The 20462-nt window shown below is 44.9% G+C and overlaps 1 protein-coding gene across 5 annotated transcripts; it reads right to left on the bottom strand.

Moving 5' to 3' along the window:
* Positions 1–499: 499 nt before the first annotated feature.
* LOC104605491 (light-harvesting complex-like protein OHP2, chloroplastic) lies at positions 500–7537 on the bottom strand. Of its 5 annotated transcripts, XR_016076652.1 has the most exons (4): positions 6822–7537; positions 3521–3590; positions 2104–2330; positions 500–1843 (listed from the first exon to the last, which is right to left on the bottom strand). XR_016076652.1 is itself a non-coding variant. In XM_088888802.1 (3 exons), the coding sequence occupies exons 1-3, from the start codon at positions 7265–7267 to the stop codon at positions 1802–1804; spliced, it is 558 nt and encodes a 185-aa protein (XP_088744928.1). In that variant the 5' UTR covers positions 7268–7537; the 3' UTR covers positions 500–1801. The 5 variants fall into 5 exon arrangements, 4 of the variants coding, with proteins under 4 accessions (XP_088744928.1, XP_088744931.1, XP_088744934.1 ...); XM_088888802.1 differs by lacking the exon at positions 2104–2330; XM_088888805.1 differs by lacking the exon at positions 500–1843 and having other exon boundaries at positions 1865–2330.
* Between the last annotated feature and the right edge of the window lie 12925 nt (positions 7538–20462).

Consider the following 20462-nt stretch of genomic DNA (forward strand, 5'->3'; position numbering starts at 1 on the left):
CACATAACACACTTAGTTGAAGCAATCCTAAGTATTCCCTTAAGGACTCAGCAACAGCCTAATAGGCTCCTCTGGAAGAACACAAGCAATGGGGAATTCACTGTAAATTCAGTTTACCGTTCACTCTTAGAAACCCCACCTCAAACACGATCAAGTATAGTGAATTGGTCCAGAATTTGGAAAAGCTCATGCTCTCATAGATGTCAAATCTTCATGTAAAAGTTCATCCATAAAGCTATTCGAACAAAAACTGAAATATGGATCTATAGAAGAAGATAAGACACTTGGTGCACATTCTGTAAGGAATCTCCAAAGACCCAAGAGCACCTCTTCTTGGAATGCCCTCTCTCAAGGGTTATTTGGATGCAGACCCATGTGGGTCTTGTTCCGGAGATTTTTCTAAACTCTGGACAAAAAGATCTGATCCAATGGTGGTGGCAACATATTTCTCACTTGCAGAACAAAATTCAAAAGTATAACTATATTGCAAAGATATGTGTTACTTTCAAAAGTTTGTGGGATGCAAGAAACGATCAAATTTTTAATAAAGTGAACTTAGACCCTCTTCAAATTCTAAGAAAGGCTGAAAGTTACTACAACTATAAAGAAACTGAGCTCAAAATCTCCAATTCATCACATATGCAATCAGATTGGGATTTGCAACAAGCTCTCCTCACAAACCTCCCAATCATTTTAGTGGATGGTTTTTGGTTTGCCACCACACAAACTGTATCCATTGGCATATATATGTTTTCTCACATGTCTCCTCTTATCATTGCAGAAGGACAACCATACTTGGCAAGATCACCAGCAGCAACTGAGCTCTGAGCAGTGATTAGAGGCTTACGCAAGTTTTTTTGTATGGGTGTTAAAGCAGGTTTTTTGCTATCGGATGCCAGGGAGGTTTTAATAAAGTTAAAAGGAACAAACAAGCACATTACGTGAGATCTACCGGCCTTATATGATCATTTATCTGAACTTCTCTTACTTTTTGATAATATTACAATTCTGTATATAAACAGGGACTTAGTAACGCCAGCACATGAATTAGCAAAACGAGCTAGGCATAGAAACTCTTTTGTGAGTAGTACTGCCAGTTCGGTGAACCTAGTTCATCGTTTTTTGGAATCTTATAAAAAAGGGGCCCAAATGTTCCCTTGATTTCCTTTAATGAATCTTTTAAGGAGAAAAAAAAAAACACACTTAGTTGGGTGATTTCCCTGCACTGTGCTTGTTGCAATCTTAGGATAAGTGCTTGCCGTTCGGCTTCTGTTGGTTCCTGGGCCTGGCACCTACTTCCTGCTGCTGCAGTCACCCTGGAACCATCTCTCTTATGACAACTTTTGGCAGCTCTTTGTATATTCAACATATATGAACCATCCACGTACAAGCATGTTGATAAAGTACAGTCAGGAGTTGATGATTTGTTGTCCCTCTGGTTTTCAAGTGGGTCCATTTCACCATAAACTAAGTAATTTTGTACTGCTTGTGCAACAGCTAGAGAATTTGAGTTTTTATTCTCATGGAGCTTCTTGTTTCAAGCCTCCAAAATCAATCGGATGGCTATGGCAGCCTTAGCCATTAGTTCCTGCTTGTGAGGCCTTGGAATTGCTGAAAGTGTTTGTTTCTTGGAACTATTGAAATATACCAGCTTTTCATATTTTATATCTGGCCTAGTAGCCCGAGGCTGGAATCTGTTGGCTTGAGTGTTCACACTTGTTTTTCCGGGCCAATGACCTTTCCTGCCGAGTTGCAAAGAGTATTCAACAATTTATTCTGCTTGAGGCGTCTTTTCTTTTTCCTAATTCCTTTGATTCCCATAATGTATCCTGTGGTCCGAACCCTGGTAATGTAAGTCTGAATTAGTGGAGGGCTTCGAAAGAAACTTAGAGTATTGCATATGAGCCTCCAGACTTCCAAAAGGAAACGAGGGAGTTTTATGAGCTTCAAAGACAGTGAATGAAGAAAACTAAGAAACTACCCAGGAAACAAAAGGCTGTTAGCAGTGAGAGGAAGAGGGAGGCTAAGAACAGAAAATAAACAAGGCTGAAGAAGGAAAAACAAACCACGCCACAGTAAAAGAACAAGACTCAGATTATTTACCTTTCATCACCCTTCCATCTAGAAGTTGGGATGTAACATGAGGACTTCCCAGGAGGTTATCCATCCTAAGTACTATTCTCGCCCAAACACACTTAACTTCAAAGTTTTGATGGAATCCGGTGCATTAGTGCTGGTATAATTGCAGACCATAACCCCATCTCAATTTCACCAGCTGGGGGATCTTGTAGTTGTTGTCTGCACTACAACGGCTTAGTGTATATGGTTGTCTGCGTGGCATGGTGGTAAAGAGAAAGGTAAGATTTAGAGTTAGCCGTAGTCCAATTTAATCTCTTTGAACATATCCATAAAATGGTGTGTCTTAGGCCCAAGAATCAAAAAAGAATGAAATCTGGATTGGGTGGCTTTTAACAATCAATCACTCTTTCTACCAAGTGTTATCAAAGTTGGGTCCCAGATGATCGGATCGCTCAGACCGGGAACAGCAAAGAAAACCATTATTGTGTTACAGAGAATCAGAGATCCGCTTAAATCCTTCCTAAATTTTCTTTCTTTTTCGCTTCTGTCTTACACCCCGTAAAACTTTTCGCTTCAATTTCTTTGCAGTGTGAAATTCATTATACTGGTGTAAATGCACGAGAGTGCAAACATGCTGAATGCAAATCCTGGTTCACTTTCACTTTAGATTTGACTTGTTATTTGTTTATGAGAAGTAAAACAAGTATATGATATAATCCTAACCTTGTATGAAAAAGAATGGAGGTAGGAGGGTTATTTCTTTGGAAGTGATGCAAAGAAGCAAGACGATGTGGTCCCTACTTTATCTTAGAGAGAACTGAGGTAGGAGGAAGGTACTGCAATGCAAAACTGGCATGGAAAATGAATGCAAATGAGATAAAAAATACAAATAAGTGAAATCACAGTCCTGGTGCAAATTTTGTATCTGGTGCAGATTTCCTCTGCAAACAAACAGAGCCATAAAAACAGGTCAGGGAAGAAATGTGAATACTCCATTTGAATTGCAGAGAAATTTGCCATGTGTAAGATTCCTTGGTCATTTCGTGAAGCTCACTAAATGGCCTGATTAGCACAGCTGCTCCCTACATATTTGTTACGTACAGTAGCAAAAAGACCTTGGTGTAGCAGCAAATTTGTGATAACAGATGTCACGGTTGACAATTCATTTCCATCAGGCCCCAAACTGAAATAGTAGCTGAGATTCCATAAAAGAGAAACCCAACTGATATCCAAAAGGACTTGGTGAAGTAAAATATGGAGCTTATACTTTCTTACAGTTAAAATGAATAGTGAAGACACAATTTATGACATTGAATTTGTTAAAGACAGCATGGTAATTCACTCAAATGTTACAAAAGAAACATTGGATATGACTATAACAATAGCAGACAAAAAATTATTCCAGGTCTACTATCCCAAAATTGGAGAGAAGGATCTTTACTTGATCAACAAAGTCTGAGCCAGTTGCGTACTCCGTTAGCAGCCCAACAGCAAAACCAAACATTGCCCATCTGCATAACCATCATCAATGAACAGCAACAGAATTTCAACAGTCTTAAATAAACTCCAAATATAATTAAAATAATCAATTTATACAAAATAAAAAGTAAACAGAACACATCAATTAAACATTCTTCTTTCTGTAATCAAGTTGGATATAAATTACACAACCTATCTATTATCAAGAAACAAAAAAAAAGTATAAAAGCTCCAAGTGTAATTAAAATAATCAATTTATACAAAACAAAAAGTAAATAGAGCACATCAATTAAACATTCTTCTTTCTGTAATCAAGTTGGATATAAATTGCACAACAATCTATTATCAAGAAACAAAAAAGAAAAAAAGCCGGAATTCACTGAATTTGAATTTGAGCCCAATGGAATACAGATATAAGTTTTAGGATCCTAGATGACTTAAGAAGTAGAAAGAAGATGATCCATTAAATTGAAGCCTATCTATTATCATGTCAAAAGAGTAACTAATAATAAAAGTATGTCACTTTTTTCTTTTTTGTCAATAATATCGTATGAACAAAAAGCAGCAAAGTGTCCTTGTTTCTCCATTTAGAAGCTGAATTAAACAGGAATCCTCATGTATCCAAAAGAAAATTTTGCAGGCAAAGATTATGAATCTGAAATTTTATTTTGTCAGTTATTTATCTCAAGTTAAATTGTAAAGTTCTCCAGATATGACTAACAAAGCCTGTCAAATTTCTTCTGTACCATATAATCCTCAGTAAGCATTCCACAGTCCATTTAGATAACATTGCCCAAGTTCACAAGCTTCTCTTTGCTGTCTAATATTTGGCAGAGAGTGGAAATGGAGTGGTGAAGTATTATTGAAACTTTGTATCCTTAACTCATATCCTAGTTAAAGATTTCAATTTCTAATCATTTTCAAAACATTGGGAATAATCAATTCTCCTAACAATAACAGAGTTTATTTAGACATCTCTTTTGATAAGTTCCTTGGAATGAATCATGTGAATGCCAGACCTAGCCTGATGCCTTCCTTACAGACTCTATTGTGTGAAAGAGAAGAAAACGCTAACACCCTTTTATCCATTGTTTGGTTTCCAGATGCCTTTGAAATTGCTGTCTTCAGTCTGACATAAATTGGCTCTGGCTGAATTCTTTGTGGTCAGCCAAGGGAAAAGTCAGGAAAGAAGTAGTACTACAACAACAACAAAAACAAGAAAGCATACCTCTATCAATTTGTGAGGACTATTGGTGGAAACAAGTGAAAGAGCATTTCAAATATATTCTGTTTGGAAGGTGATAAGTAGATGCTGGCATTCTGAACTTTTATGTTTTTATGAATAGTTGGGTTACTTCATAATTTTAAAAGTCATCTCACTATTCAATCAATTAGTAGTGCTCTTAATTGCATTAGGAATTGGTCATCTTCCCAATTACATTAGGATTTGGTTTTCCTAGCTAAGTTAGGAACTGGTGTTGCTAATCACATTAGGAGTTTGATTTATTACTTTCCTTAGTGGTATTAGTAGGTCAATGTCATAGTTATAAAGTAGGATTTGTCTTATTTGGTTATTCCAAGTCTTAAGTCAACTAAAATTTGTCTTTAAGTCAAAGTCCTAATCCTTAGCCAGCTAGCATTTATCCTATTTCTAGTTTGTTTATTAATTATCAGTAGTTTCTCATAGTTGGTTTTGAGGTAGGAAAACAAGGCTAAATGGCTGTCCAACCTTTGCCTGTGTGCAAGCTCTTTCTTTTGACATCAAATAATAAATTGCCTTTTCTACTTTTAACGTTGCAATGATTCTAATTACTACATTGTGCTGATTCCATGAACAATATATTAAGTGCTGATTCCAAATAGTAACTCTAAGTGCTGACTCCTAGAGAAGCCTAAGTTCTGATTCCTAATTTTTTTTTTCTTATTTTGCAGGAACATCCTGCATCAATTTTGTATTAGATAGGTCTATCCTACATCAGCCCTGTTGGATTGGTTAGAAGGATTCAAATGAGAGAGAAGTTAAGGCATGGCTTCAATGATTATTCATTCTGAGAATGGCCATATGGTAGAATCAGATGACACTTTTGATTGGTGAAATCAGATGACACAGACATTATAATTGGGGTCCCAATTAAGAAAAAGGAGGATCCCCTGTGGAAGTTTGAGTCACACTTGTCATTTTTTATTGGACTTCAAATGTTTTTTGTTCCAAAGATGAAACACAAGTGAATATGATGGCACATTGTCAATAGGTCATGTTAGTAAACCCAACATGTAGATAAGAATTTCCCCAAAATTTGCTTCCATCTTTCATTTCGTTTTCACTTATATGTTTTTCTAGCTAATCAAAAGAAAAATGAGAACAAGTGCAGAGACCATCTAAGATAAGGAACCCCTGAATAGGAGTGATGAAAACAACCTGCCTTATTCAACATTTAATTATTGTGCTGATTCCATGAACAATATATTAAGTGCTGATTCCAAATAGTAACTCTAAGTGCTGACTCCTAGAGAAGTCTAAGTTCTGATTCCTAGTTTTTTTTTTTCTTATTTTGCAGGAACATCCTGCATCAATTTTGTATTAGATAGGTCTATCCTACATCAGCCCTGTTGGATTGGTTAGAAGGATTCAAATGAGAGAGAAGTTAAGGCATGGCTTCAATGATTATTCATTCTGAGAATAGCCATATGGTAGAATCAGATGACACTTTTGATTGGTGAAATCAGATGACACAGACATTATAATTGGGGTCCCAATTAAGAAAAAGGAGGATCCCCTGTGGAAGTTTGAGTCACACTTGTCATTTTTTATTGGACTTCAAATGTTTTTTGTTCCAAAGATGAAACACAAATGAATATGATGGCACATTGTCAATAGGTCATGTTAGTAAACCCAACATGTAGATAAGAATTTCCCCAAAATTTGCTTCCATCTTTCATTTCGTTTTCGCTTATATGTTTTTCTAGCTAATCAAAAGAAAAATGAGAACAAGTGCAGAGACCATCTAAGATAAGGAACCCCTGAATAGGAGTGATGAAAACAACCTGCCTTATTCAACATTTAATCATTGAATCCTCAAGTTATTGTTTCTGTTCTGTCCACTATAAATCAAAGCTACAAGAGAGTAACTAAAAAAGAGAGATAATTCAAAAGTTTGAAATTTAATTTTCCCATCAGGACCATCAGTAAACCCAAAAACCGACTTGATTAATAAAATCCACAAAGACCCATCAGAGGAAAAGGGAGATAAGGATATTATTACCTTCCATTTGTAATTTCGTTTTTGCCAATGAATCCAAAGAAGGGTCCCTGGTTCGCTTCTTCAAGCTTTTTCTGCCGAAAGTACTCCTGAAGCTCCTTAGCCATTTGTCTCTGAAACTCCAAAGTAATTACATTAGGATCCGACCCAGCCACGGAAACCGGCTTGGGAGGAGCCGAAGAAGGGGCTGGCGGTAGAGTCAGGGACGGAGACGGAGATGGAGGAGCGGGTTTGAGAGAAGGAGAGGGTGGTCGCAAAGAAGGAGCAACGGGTCTTCGAACAGGTCCTTCGGCGTTGGAACTCCTTATAGTAATGATGGAAGATTTAGTAGCAGAGAACCTGAACGAAGAAGACGATGAAGTGGAGGAAGAGCAAGTTGCTGGTGTTGAAGAAGAGCAAGAAGAGCTACAGATTTTGATGCACGGGATTGAAGAGGAAGCCACAAACATTTTCCTTTGGGCCTTCTTTGCTCAGTTTTTTCTCTCTTGTAAGTCTGTATTTGATTTGCTTTTATACGTAATTTGGTAAGAGATGCAGAAGGAGACGACGATGATCGGGCTAATGCCTACCAAATAACCAAAGAACGCGTGAGAAACCTGTGGATAAGAATGAAACAGCCAACTGCCAAGTTTTGTTTCGATTTTCTCTTTCTCCATTCGAATTTTATTTTTGTTGAGAAAAGTCTTTACGGTGTCGAACTGTCGAAGTGGGTCTTTGGTAAGAGGAATCATTTCCATTGGAATCGCCCATTTTAAGGCGTTTGAAGAAATTGGCATGGAAACATGGCTACAAATCAGAAACCACTTTAAAAATCACGCCCCGATTCATGGTTCCAAAAAATGATAAAACTATCTCGGTCCATTTCAACCCCCAAGTGTGAACACAAATTTGAGAGTGACCAATTCCTCACATGATTTTCAAGGGATGATATCAATTATCAAATGCAATTTCTCAATATGGCTTGGTGAATTAGCTGAACCGTTGCTTAAAACCTTGGCATCACGTAGGCAAGGCCGGTCTATAAGCACCTCTGCCCTAGACCAGGTCGGCAATCTCAGGACCAAGTCGCCCATCACATGACCAAGTCGGGCATCTCAAGACAAGGTCGGCCATGGCAGGACCAGATTGCCCATCACAAGACCAAGTCGATCATCACAGGACGAGGTTGGCCATCTCAGGACTAGGTCGCCCATTACAGGACCAAGTCAACCATCTCAAGACTAAGTTGGCTATCACAAGATTAGGTTGCCCATCGCAGGACCAAGTCGGCTGATTGAGCGTGATCTGGCTGCTCCCAGTTGGAGGTGACTTGGTTTCCAGACGGACGGCGGACTGAATTTGCAAGGATATCAGAGAACCCCGGGATACTAACCCGGCGAGGTCGCTCCGATGCTTAAGTTAGTAGGCTAGTAGCGAGCTAAAATTGCTTGAAAATGAGAGAGCTTGAGAGCAGGAAATCACACATACCTTGCACCCCTGGGGGGTGGAGCCTTTATATAATGGAGTCCTCGCGGGTTTCGCGGAGTAGTTCCGGAATCCTCGTCATGATGAGATCCGTCTCTACGATTAATGGGAGATAGTGCTGCCAACGGATAGGGCTTATCGAGTCCGCTCGAATTGGTCGGGATAGATAAGGCTAGCTGTTACGCGGTGTGATCCCGTGGAGTCCAGGAACCGTCGGAGGGATTTTCGGGATCCTCGCAGTGGCATGTCGGTATCCCCGAGCTGACACCTTAAAGTTCCGAACTGGACTAAGTGTCGAAGTGCCTTGGCATTGAAGTATTCTTGTTGCGATCTGGTACCGAGGCGATCTCATTTCAGGGTGACTCTATCTCAGGGTTACCTTAGCTTGAGGTAGATGGGTATCCGAGACTGTTGTGCCGCAAACTGGTCATACTGAGCTATCATCTGTTAGCCAGGTCGTGTCCATGTTTCCCCCTGTTACGAGGTCGAGCCAAATCACCTTTCATCAATTGCCCCCCACTCCCCGAGCTAGGGGTCCAGACCTAGTACGGGGAGTTCATGATGTGACAAGTGGATTTGGCTCGAGGTTCAGGCCGCTTCATCGGATGAATCGTTGGTCAGACCAGTTTGGTTGTTCGGCTCAACCAAGAATAACCCGGGTTGCGTCTGGTTTACGCACGGACATCACGCGATCTACAAACTCCATGGACGTCAAAAAACGCGTTAAACCAATTTCAACCTCGGGGGTCGCGCAACCGGTTTTCTTAGGATCCGTCGGATCACTTTGATCTTGACCATTGATTCTCCGATACAGTGGCTATAAATAGGGAGATCCGAGACTCATTTTCTTTGCCATAAGTTCATTAGCCTTCGGTCTGAGGTCGCGTTCAAGCTCCTTAGCTCGGATTTTTCTATGCGGTGTTCCCTTTTCGGTTCGGTCTTCCTCCTTGGTGAGTCCTCCCTAGCTCTCCTCTTCGATTCAGTTTCTTTTTCATGTCTAGTTTCAGTTTCGATAGTCTTCTAGATGAGGCCGAGGTGGATGCCTCAGCCCAGGTCGATAGTCATACCGAAGCTACTTCGGGTTTAGAAATGGTCTATTGCCTTCCTGAGGTGCAACCACTCCGGGATGCTCGAGAGACCTCTGGTAACCAGGCATCCACTTCGCAGCGAGGTCGGGTGCCGGACAACTTCGGCCTGTCGACAATGAAGGCAAACAAGCTCCAGGCCTTGATAGCTCGGTACAATCTCCCGAACAGCCCCATCTACAGTCTTCCGCTAGGCAACTTCCCTTGGGAGCATGATCACAATGAGATCGTAATCTTCGAGGAGCAGCTCGTAACTGGTCTTCGCCTTCCGTTGCACCCCTTGATCGTAGAAGTCTTGAAGCTCTTTAACATTACTATAGACCAACTGCATCCAAACTCAATCCGCAATGTAATAGGAACCATCTCGCTTTTTTGCGACTATGACCTGTCCCTTGACCTCGATATCATCTCTTTGATCCTGTCCATCAAGAAGAATGCCTCCTGTGTCCTTCCCGAGCATAGGTGGACCTATTACCTGTCTCCTCGTCCGGGCTACAAGCTTTTGCACAAGCTCCCAAATAGGTCCCTCCTTGGAAGAGGGGCTACTTTGTGGTCTGAAATACTGAGGGATGGCCCTTCCCAACCCAATGGAGGGCGGCTATTCAGGATCCCGGTGTCAAGCTAGACCTGAAAACAAGGGAAGCACTCCAATCTTAGGTGGAGCTCGGCCTCAACTTCGCGGACTACGTGGTTGAAGACAAACTCGTGCAAGCTAGCCTAAGTCCTGGTAGGTCGTCTCTATTTGTGTCTTTACTTTATTTCTAATAATCTTGTTGACGTTCTGCTTCTATTGCAGCTCCCATCTAGCTCGTTGTGGATCAACTCCTTGGCCGAATGGAGGGGAAGAAGAAGCGAGCAGCCAAAAGAGCTCATGTCGAGTCACCGTAGTCCACCACACCTGAGCCCGAACAGTCCCCCAATGTGCAACCTCCACACCCGAGGAGGAACAAGGGAAGACCTCCCAACCTCGCACGCCTGAGGAGGCGTCTTCGGAGCCCTCTCCTGCAACCGCTGCATCTTCGGGCAGCAAGGAAATGGTTCAAGAGCAAAAGCGCGGTGTACGCCGAAAAGGTCGCTAGCTGGGCTGAACTATCGGTCGCTCAGCTCGGAGCTCGAGCGGCTACTCAGTACATGGTGGTAAGTTTCGTCTTGACTTCTTTAATTTCGTGTTTAAAACTTCACTGATACTAACTGTGGTTTTTCTTGGCAGGTGAACTCCGTCGTGCACGCTCTGGCGTACCAGTCTGAGCTTCACTTGAAACGGGCTCTAGCAGCTGAGTCTTCATCTCGCAAAGCTCACACCGACTTGAATCTGGCCCGTAGCGAGATCAACCAGCTGAAGAACAATGCCCGGGCTCAGAAGGAGCTCATTTCACTACTAATGTCCAAGAAGGCGACACTAATGTCCGAGAATGCAACGCTGAAGCGAGAGGTGGAAAACCTCGAGGCCCATGTCAAGGAACGAATCGAGGTACTCCTTCAGGCGATGGAAGAGTCCAAAGCAAAGGTCGTCGAAGAGTACAAGAGCTCGGAAGAGTTCCAAGGAGAGCTGATGGAAGCCAGGACGGAAGGTTACCGCAAGGGCTTCAAGCTCAGCAAGTGGCTGACCAGGTGCGAGTTCCCACAACTCGATCTGAGCACTATCACCACCTCGAGGTTACAAATGAAATGGCCATCGAAGCCACTGAAGACCCAGACTCTGAGGCAGAGATTGACGACGAGCCGCTTGACATCGGAGAGGACGGTGCTGACGAAAGGGTTGATCGTCCTACTGAGGCCTCGAACAAGGGCAAAGAGCACTGAGTCTTGTACATCTCGGGCCTGCGAGCTCGGCTTAGAGTAGAGAATTTTCTTCTCTCTTTTTTTTTGTAACGAGCTCTTCACATCAATGAAATACACTTTTTTTCCAAATGCTCTAAGTGCAAATAATTTTCTAACTGACGAACTAACCAAATAAGCATAGGTTACCCCGAACTGTCGAGCTACCGAGCTGGGCTACAAGTAGAGGTAACTTCACACGATGTACCCGAGATGCGTGGACATTATAGGGTATCTACCCGACCTATCTGTTCACAGGCTATTTGGTAATGTTAGTTGTCCCTTTGCTGGGGTTCAACTTTTTCATTGTATGCCAAGGTGGGTTAGACATCGTAGGGTTTATACCTGAACTGTCTATACCTTAGGCATGAAAATGAGTTGCCCATGCCGAAGAGGCGATTAGTTCGTGTTTTCCCATGCTGAAGAGGCGATTGGGACTTGTATGCCCATGCCGAGGAGGCGAATAGGGCTTATGAGGTGCTGAGGTCTTTTGTCAGCTTGACACCTTAACCCTTAAGCTTTGGGAGCGACTCACAATCCGCTCTCCTCACCCTTGGTTTTACCCATGCCGAAGAGGTGATTAGGTCTTGAATGCCCATGCCGAGGAGGTGACTGGGACTTATGTGCCCATGCCGAAGAGGCAACTGGGACTTATCGTAGTGTCGAGGTCTTTTATCAGCTCGACACTTTAGTCATTGAACTTCAGGGAGTGACTCATAGTCCTCTCTCCAGTTCAGCAATCACAGGTAGTATCGCCTTAGATTGCCGATGTTCCACGCTCAAGGTACCTGTTTTCCTTCTAAGGTTTCGAGCTCGTACGTACCTTTCCTGAGTACCCATCTTACTCGGTACGGACCTTCCCAGTTCGGTCCGAGCTTACCAACACTAGGCTCAGGTACCATGACTCTCCTAGGACCGGGTTGCCGACACGAAAGTGTTGTTTCTTGACTCGGGCGTTATAGTACTGAGCCACCCTTTGTTGGTAGGCTATAGTCCGAATGTATGCTAGTTCTCGTACTTCTTCCACCAGGTCGAGGTTGGTGCGGAGCTCGTCATCGTTCGCTTCCTCGTCGTACGCCTCCAGGTGTAATGTAGGTACCTTGATCTCGGCTAGGATTACCGCTTCCGTGCCATAGGTGAGTTTAAAGAGGGTTTCACCTGTGGCGGTCTTAATAGTGGTACAGTAAGCCCATAGCACACTGGGCAGCTCGTCTACCCATAGTCACTTGGCTCGGGCTAAGCGGGCCTTTAGTCCACGGAGTATAGCTCTGTTCGTGACTTCCGCTTGCCCGTTTGCCTGAGGGTGTGCCACCGAAGTGAAGTTCTGTTGTATCCCCATCTCGGCGCACCAATTCTGGAACTTGATATCTTCGAACTGCTTACCGTTGTTAGAGATAAGCACCCGAGGTAGCCCAAAGCGGCATACTATATTCCTCCAAAAGAAGTTTTGTATGCTTCGGGCTGTGATTGTTGTTAGGGGTTCCGCCTCCACCCACTTCGTGAAGTAATCCACTACTACCACTAGGAATTTCCACTGTCCTGTCGCTAGCGGGAATGGTCCAACAATGTCGATTCCCCACTGTGCGAAGGGCCACGGGCTGGTGAGATACTTTAGATCGGCAGCAGGTCAGTGGTGGATGTTGGCATGCCTTTGGCATTTATCACACTTCTTGATAAGCTCGATGCGTCTGCCTTCAATGTGGGCCAATAGTACCCCTGTCACAGTGCTTTTTGGGCGAGAGCCCTGACTCCCAAGTGTCTGCTACACAGGCCTTCATGAGTGTCGTAGAGAATGAGCTCAGCCTTTGAGGGTCGCAAGCAACACAAGTAAGGGAGCATGTAGGATCTCCAGTACAACCGTCCGTCTATCATGACGTACTTGGCTGCCTAGCGCTCTACCCTTCTAGCAGTATTGCGATCTACAGGGAGGGTCCCGTGAAGCAGGTAGCTCGCAAGTGGGTCAATCTAGCTCGGCCCTGCTTGTGCAATAGGAGCGACCTCTTCTGCCCCCGAGAATGCTGGGCCGAGGTAGGTTCTCTATATACACGGTCCTCATGGTGTTGTTGCTTGTGCTGGCTAACCGGGACAAGGCATCGGCCTCAATGTTCTCGGACCTTGGAATCTGCCTGATGAAATATGACTGGAAGCTGCGTACAACTTACCTGACCTTGGCCAGATAAGCAGCCATGGTGGGGTCACGAGCTTCATAATCACCGGTGACCTGGTTGACCACGAGCTGAGAATCACTGCATATGACGATGTGTTTTGCTTGCACTTCGTTTGCTAAGGTGAGTCCGACTATCAGTGCTTCGTACTCTGCTTCGTTATTATAAGCTTCGAACTCGAACCGAAGTGCGTACTCCAGCTTCACCCTGCTTGGACCGTACAGAATAATGCCGACTCCGCTTCCTTGCTGATTAGATGAGCCATCTACGTGGAGGATCCAGGGCTCCTCGTCCCAGGTCAACCTTGCTCTAACCGGGACTAGTGTCGCACTAGTTGAAGCTTCCTCTCTGTGCTCGAGCTCAATCAATTCAGGGACTGCGGTGTGGAAGGTGCATTTTGCAACGAAATCGGCCAAGGCTTGGGCCTTAATCGCCATCCGAGGCTCGTATCGGATGTTGTAACCGCTAAGTTCAATGGCCCACTTCATCAGTCTGCCAGATACCTCGAGCTTTAGTAATATTTTCCTTAGAGGTTTGTTGGTGAGGACGATGACGGTGTGGGCTTGGAAGTACGGACGAAGCTTCCGAGCTGCAATGACCAGTGCGTACACTAGTTTCTCGATCTTCGGGTATCTCGTCTCGGCATCCTGCAAAACTTTATTGACATAGAAGATAGGTCGTTGGACCCGATCTACTTCTTTTATCAATACCGAGCTGACTACCTCGTCACTCGCAGAGAGTTACAGCTTTAAAACATCTCCCTCATCGGGTCGGGTCAAAACCGGGATGCTAGCTAGGTATTTCTTCAGCTTGTCGAAGGCGAGCTAGCATTCTTCGGTCCACTCAAAGTCCTTACTTTAGCGATCTGCCGATTTGGACATGAAGCGGCTCAGAGCGGCTATACGACCGTCCAACCTCTGAACCTCCTTCAATTTACGAGGTGGCCTCATATCTAGGATGGCCTTTATTTTTTCAGGATTAGCTTCGATGCCATGTCGGTTGACTATGTAGCCCAGGAATTTGCCCGAGGTGACATCAAAGACACCCTTGTTAGGGTTTAATTTTATATTATACTTGCACAAAATTTTAAAAACACACTACAAATCATTTATTAAACAGTTTGAAAACTGGGTCTTAACAACCATATCGTCTACATAGCACTCAACCTTATTGTCGATCAACGACTCAAATAGTCTGTTTACAAGTCTTTGGAAGGTCGCCCCGGCATTTTTTAGCCCGAAGAGCATGACCTTGTAACAGTACAATCCTAATTCAATCACGAATGCCATTTTTTCTCGTCGGCCGGGTTCATCCGGATCTGGTTGTATCCTGAGTACGCGTCTAGGAAACACAACAACTCATGCCCTGAGGTCGCGTCCACTAGACGGTCGATCTTAGGGAGTGGGAAACAATCCTTCGGGCAAGCTCGATTCAGGTCGGTATAATCGACGCACATGCGCCATTTACCGTTGGCCTTTCTTACCAGAACTGGGTTAGCCACCCAGCACGGGTAATGGACCTCCCTAATGAAATCGGCTGCAAGGAGCTTCCCGACCTCCTCGTCGACTATCCTCCAACGCTCCGGGGTGAGGTTGCATTTTTCCGTTGATTCAGGTCAGTATTCAATTTATGAGTTATAATACTAGGATTTATTCTGGGCATCTCTGCCGCGGACCATGCAAATACGTCTAAATTTTTAAGTAAAAAACATACCAGCTGAGAACGGAGTGGTTCCTCGATTGATGCGTCGATCTGGAGAGTTCTGGTTGGATCTTCTTTTGAGACCGGTATGCGGACCGTCTCTTCAGTTGGCGTAGCTCGTTCTTCAAGATACTCCACAGGTCACTCAAGCTCAATATCAGCCGCTAGCTTGGCCTTCCCCTTGAGAGAGGCGACATAACACTTGCAAGACTCGAGTTGGTTGCCTCGCACTACCCCTACTCCGTAATTAGTAGGGAATTTCATGACCATATAGTAAGTGGAAACCACTGTGCGAAGTGCGTGAGTAATTGGCCGACCTACTATGGCGTTGTACGGGGAGGGAGTCGCGACCACTAGGAATGTATGCTCGAATCTCACAACGTTGGGCCACGTGCCGACCTCTACGAATACTAAGACTCGACCTAGCGGTCTGACCTCTTCTCTATTGAAGCCCACCAGGGGTGTATTTGTCGGCTTGAGATCGCCTTCTTGGAGCTGGAGCTTGTCGAATGCGTCCTTGAACAGGATGTCAATTGAACTACCTGAATCGACCAGGATGCGCTTCACCTCGAAGTCGTTGATCTTCATCTTTATGACTAGGGCATCGTCATGGGGATACTGAACCCCGCGTGCATCATCCTCCGTAAAGAATATTGGATCTTCGAGCCTAGGTCGCTTTGGTGGATTCTGCTCTTCATGTTCCAGTTCGCGAACCGAGGCTTTCCCCGCTGCTGTGGTGCAGCCTGCGACGATGAACCCGCCAATAATCATATTAATCACTCCGCGGATCAGTCTCTCTTCCGGCATTTGTCTTTGCGGCTGTTCACTCTGTCTGCTACTAGACTCAGGAGCATTTCTCCTCTGTTCCCCTTGCCGATCTGTCTGGTTTTTATTTTCTTTTTTGTATAAAATTTTTCAAGTATCCGCGATGGATGAGTTCTTCTATCTCAACGCGGAGATTTCTACAATTCTCGGTACTATGACTGTGATCTTTATGGAAATGACAACAAACATTTCTGTTCCTAGTGGTGGGATCTCCCCTCAGCCGAGGTGGCCACTTCACATAAGAGGTGTCCTTGATTGCCATGAGGATTTCTCCCCGCTTCGCATTGAGGGGCGTGTAGCTCGTCCTTTCAACTAGAGGAGTTCGGGAGCGCTGATCTGACTTGTTTCCTCCCCTAGTCGGGGACTTGCTTTTCCTTCTTTTGCCGCCGTCGTTGTTCGGGTTGTCATCTTCCCTTTTTCTCTTCTCCGTTGGGGCTTCAGTCTTCTGGTTCATCTCCTCTTCGGTCCCGATGAAATGATCGGAAAGCTTGAGGAATTCGGTGATGTCTTTGGGCTTGTTTGTCACTACGTGCCACTTGAATTCCCTGTGGGTAATACCCTTCTTCACTGGCGTAAGTCTTACAGTAGGATCCAGGTCGAGGATCTGTAAACAAGTGTCGTTGAAGCGTTTGATGTAGCTTCGAATCGACTCCCCCTCCCTCTGGACTATGTTGAGGAGGCTTTCTTGTGACCTCGGACACTTCTTGTTGGTGATGAAGTGCGAGGTGAACATCTGCACGAACTGCGCCCAACTCTTGATCGTCCCTGGCGCGAGGTTCCTGTACCATGTGCGAGCTACCCCTTTGAAAGTTGTGGAGAAGGCAACGCACATGCAAGATTCGTCAGCCCCAACTAGGTGCATCTGAGACTGGAAGGAGTCTACATGATCATTTGGGTCGAACGACCCATCATACTTATCCAGTGGAGGTACTTTGAAGTCCTTCGGCATCGGGGTTGCCAGAAGCTTGAAGGACAAAGGAAATGACACAGAAAGGAGGGGAGCGGTCTTCGTGGCTTCCGAGCTCGCCTCCTCTTTACCTTTAGGCTACTTGGGCTGACTGGGCCTAGCGAGCTGGCTTGGAGCTACCGCTCAACGTGCCTTGGAACGCCGCCTTTGCTGCTTCCTGACTGACTTCAGTGTTGTCAGGCAATGTCCTGGCATGGAGTGGCTTGAACTGCTGACGCTGGCTGTTGTGGACAGAGGGACCTCATCTAGAGTCCGCGGCCAGAACCCCGAACCAGATCCCTGCAAGCGAACCTTCAAGTTGCGAGGGCCGAGGTGAAGTAGCTCTGGCGGGTTGAGTGTCTTCCGACCTGTTCACTTGCTGCGAGGCGGGAGGAGTAACTTGCCTTTCCCTCCTGCCGCAAGACGAGACCTGGCTCCCGAGAGGATTCTGGATCTGGGAAGTCTCTCCCCGGCGAGGAGGGCGATTGTTCTGAAGGCGAGACTTGTTTTGTTGTGTTGTCGGATGCCAACGTGGAACCGGCTGTTGATTTTGTTGCAGCGGTGGGAACTGCTGCTGGTAGATGTGGTGCAAAACCTGCTGTTGGTAATGCTGAAATTACTAGACCTGTTGCATTTGGGCTTGAATAGCCCGCACGCAGTGTACCAGGTTGTCGAACTGATTCTATCCGACTCTAGGGGGAACCACAGTTGGTTCAGCAAAAGTCGCACCCACTACAGGAGGAAGTGGGGCGTTCACGGGCACGGTTGCTTGAGGCACAGTCAGTGTAGGGATCCCACCCACGGAGAGTGGTATGGTAAACTGACCGATGCACACAGTCGGGATTTGAGGTTGCCCCCTGGAGACGTTCATTTCTCCGTTTTGTCTGGCGTTGCTGGAGGAAGCCATTGATTCTAAATTTGAGATTTTTGGTGGAAAGAGGCTTCTAGTAGCGTTTCCCACAGACAGCGCCAATTGATTGAGCGCGATCTGGCTGCTCCCAGTTGGAGGTGACTTGGTTTCCGGACGGACGACAAACTGAACCTGCAAGGATATCAGAGAACTTGGGATGCTAACCCGGCGAGGTCGCTCCGATGCTTAAGTTAGTAGGCTAGTAGCAAGCTAAAATTGCTTGAAAATGAGAGAGCTTGAGAGCAGGAAATCACGCATACCTTGCACGTTTGGGGGGTGGAGCCTTTATATAATGGAGTCCTCACGAGTTTCGCGGAATAGTTTCGGAATCCTCGTCACGATGAGATCCGTCTCCGCGATTAAGGCTAGCTGTTACGCGGTGTGATCCCGTGAAGTCCGGGAACCGTCGGAGGGATTTTCGGGATCCTCGTAGTGGCATGTCGGTATCCTCGAGTTGACGCCTTAAAGTCTCGAACTGGACTGAGTGTCGAAGTGCCTTGGCATTTAAGTATTCTTGTTGCGATCTGGTACCGAGGCAATCTCATTTCGGGGTGACTCTGTCTCAATGTCGCCTTAGCTCGAGGTAGATGGGTATCCAAGACTGTTGTGCCGCGGACTGGTTATACTGCGCTGTCATCTGTTAGCCAGGTCGTGTCCATGTGTCCCCCTGTTACGAGATCGAGTCAAATCACCTTTCATCGTCGACCATCTCAAGACTAGGTTGACCATCTCAAAACCAGGTCAGCCATCATAGGACTAGATCGGTCCTCACTGGACCAGGTCGGTCATCATAGGATTGAGCTAGGGACCTCAGCATGAGGGGAAAGCTCATAAGTGGACTATCGTCTCTAAACCTCCGGGATCACGTCGCCCCATCGACAGACTTGACTCCCGCCTCATCCGCTAGAGAGGCAATGGGGTGAGCTCTATTACTCTAGGCTGCGTTTGTTTGCGGTGTAAAATTACATGGATGGAGTTTAACACCGATTAGATTTTCTGGTGTAAAAAGCAAACCGACTTTATACTTGTTTTACACTTCTGTGTTTGGAAGATCGATGTAAAATCTTCTCCCAACTGCAAAGTCTTCTCCCTTTGCCGCTGCCTTTCCCACAAGTGGTGTGTCTTCTCTGGCCAGTGGCCAGAGGCGATAATAAGACGAACTCGCTTCCTTGTCGAACCCCATCTTTTAACTGCACGAAAACGCAACAGAAACTATGGGTTTGATGCTGCAAGATGGGAAACCCTAGCTGCTGTGATTCGGTTAAGAGAACGCGGCCCGATTATGATTACACAGCCCCCACAGTGAATTGAGTTCGATGAGTGTGCTGGCAATGACTGATTGACGAGGACGATGATCGAGATCGTTGTTTGAGGCAGCCACTGTTATCAATGACGGCGCCGATGGGAAGACACCGAGAGAGACAAGGAGAGAGAAAGTAGGAGATAAGAGAGATGGTGGCGGCGAGTTTGCTCTACGGAGGTGCAGCTGTCGAAAACAGTGATGGTACTGCAATATCAGGTGGTGCTCAGTGAAGTTGGATGGCGGGTGGCCGGATGAAAAGAAACTAGGAGAAGAGGGGAAGGAGAGGGGAGGGAAAGGAAGAAGAAAGAAAGGGAGGATTGACCGGATTGTTTCTCAGTTCTGATATTCCTCCCGATCGGCAGAGGAGGGAGAGAGAGGAGAAAGCAAGAAAGAAGGGAAGGGGGGAAGTACTAGGAGAAGAAGAAGAAGAGGGCGGCTGATTGAGCTGGCTGCAAAGAACATTGAATGCAACGGATAGAGCAGACATCACATAATGAGAATAGAGTCAGGTAGGGAGATGCTTCCTTAAAACGAGTTCTTCGCCATGACTATTGATCTCCTCTGCTTCGGTTCACAGTAGGTCTTCGATGGCTGGATTCGCTCCGATGCTGCCAATAGACACCACCAGCAAAATTTTCGATGTAATTAAATGGTAAAATGTAATTTTACATAACTACATGTCTACCAAATGCCTACAAAATCGAACCGGGGTGTAAAGTTTACCCCGGTTCGATTTTATACCTCTACTAAATGTAGCCTTATGCCAAAATTGCCTCCAAGTTCAAAATATCAATACCTATCGGACCATATTGGGTGTTTAAACCGGCCCTTCTAAATCATATTTGAAAAAAAAAACTAAAAAAACTATTGATATGTCTCTATCGGTTTATCGGACGTATCGATATTTTGAACCTTGCTTCGAACAAGGTGGGCCGATAAACCACATCCCTCTGGAGATCTCGGGCATGCAATGTGAAGCCCACAACAACCTGCATCTATTTAAAGGCATCCCAATGATCAGAAAATGTAGGTATGATACAGCACTCGCATATCTTTTGCATTCTAACAACTCGAGACTCTAATACCCTTCTCTTATAATTCGACTAGACAACCTTACCAACCCGGTGTCCAAACTGTCATCTAATAGAAAGCGACCAAATCACACATCACCATTTGAAAAATAAAAGAACATGGATAAATAACTTATCCAAAAAGCCAATAGGGCCTAAATGTCTTTGCCACCTTGCTGATTTGATTTGGAGCCATTTTGGGTTGAATAAGAACCAATATTTTTACGAACTTGTAAAACACTCGATTAGGTGAAACTGAATTTCAAGCCAAACTCAAAGCCCATTGTATAGTTCCAATATATTGAGCCAAAACCAAATTCGAACTCATATTTTATCTCGAATCAATCCCTAAAGCCA

This window comes from Nelumbo nucifera, chromosome 1 (genome assembly GCF_055504915.1).
Source record: "Nelumbo nucifera cultivar China Antique chromosome 1, China Antique-T2T, whole genome shotgun sequence".
NCBI lineage: Eukaryota > Viridiplantae > Streptophyta > Magnoliopsida > Proteales > Nelumbonaceae > Nelumbo > Nelumbo nucifera.

What these genes read in the sequence shown, in the direction of transcription:
- LOC104605491 (XM_010270270.3), bottom strand. Translation starts at nt 7,267, where the DNA reads ATGTTTGTGGCTTCCTCTTCAATCCCGTGCATCAAAATCTGTAGCTCT. An exon ending in AACGAAATTACAAATGGAAG is followed by an intron (nt 3,591 to 6,821) that starts GTAATAATATCC and finishes ATGGTTATGCAG; the next exon opens with ATGGGCAATGTTTGGTTTTG.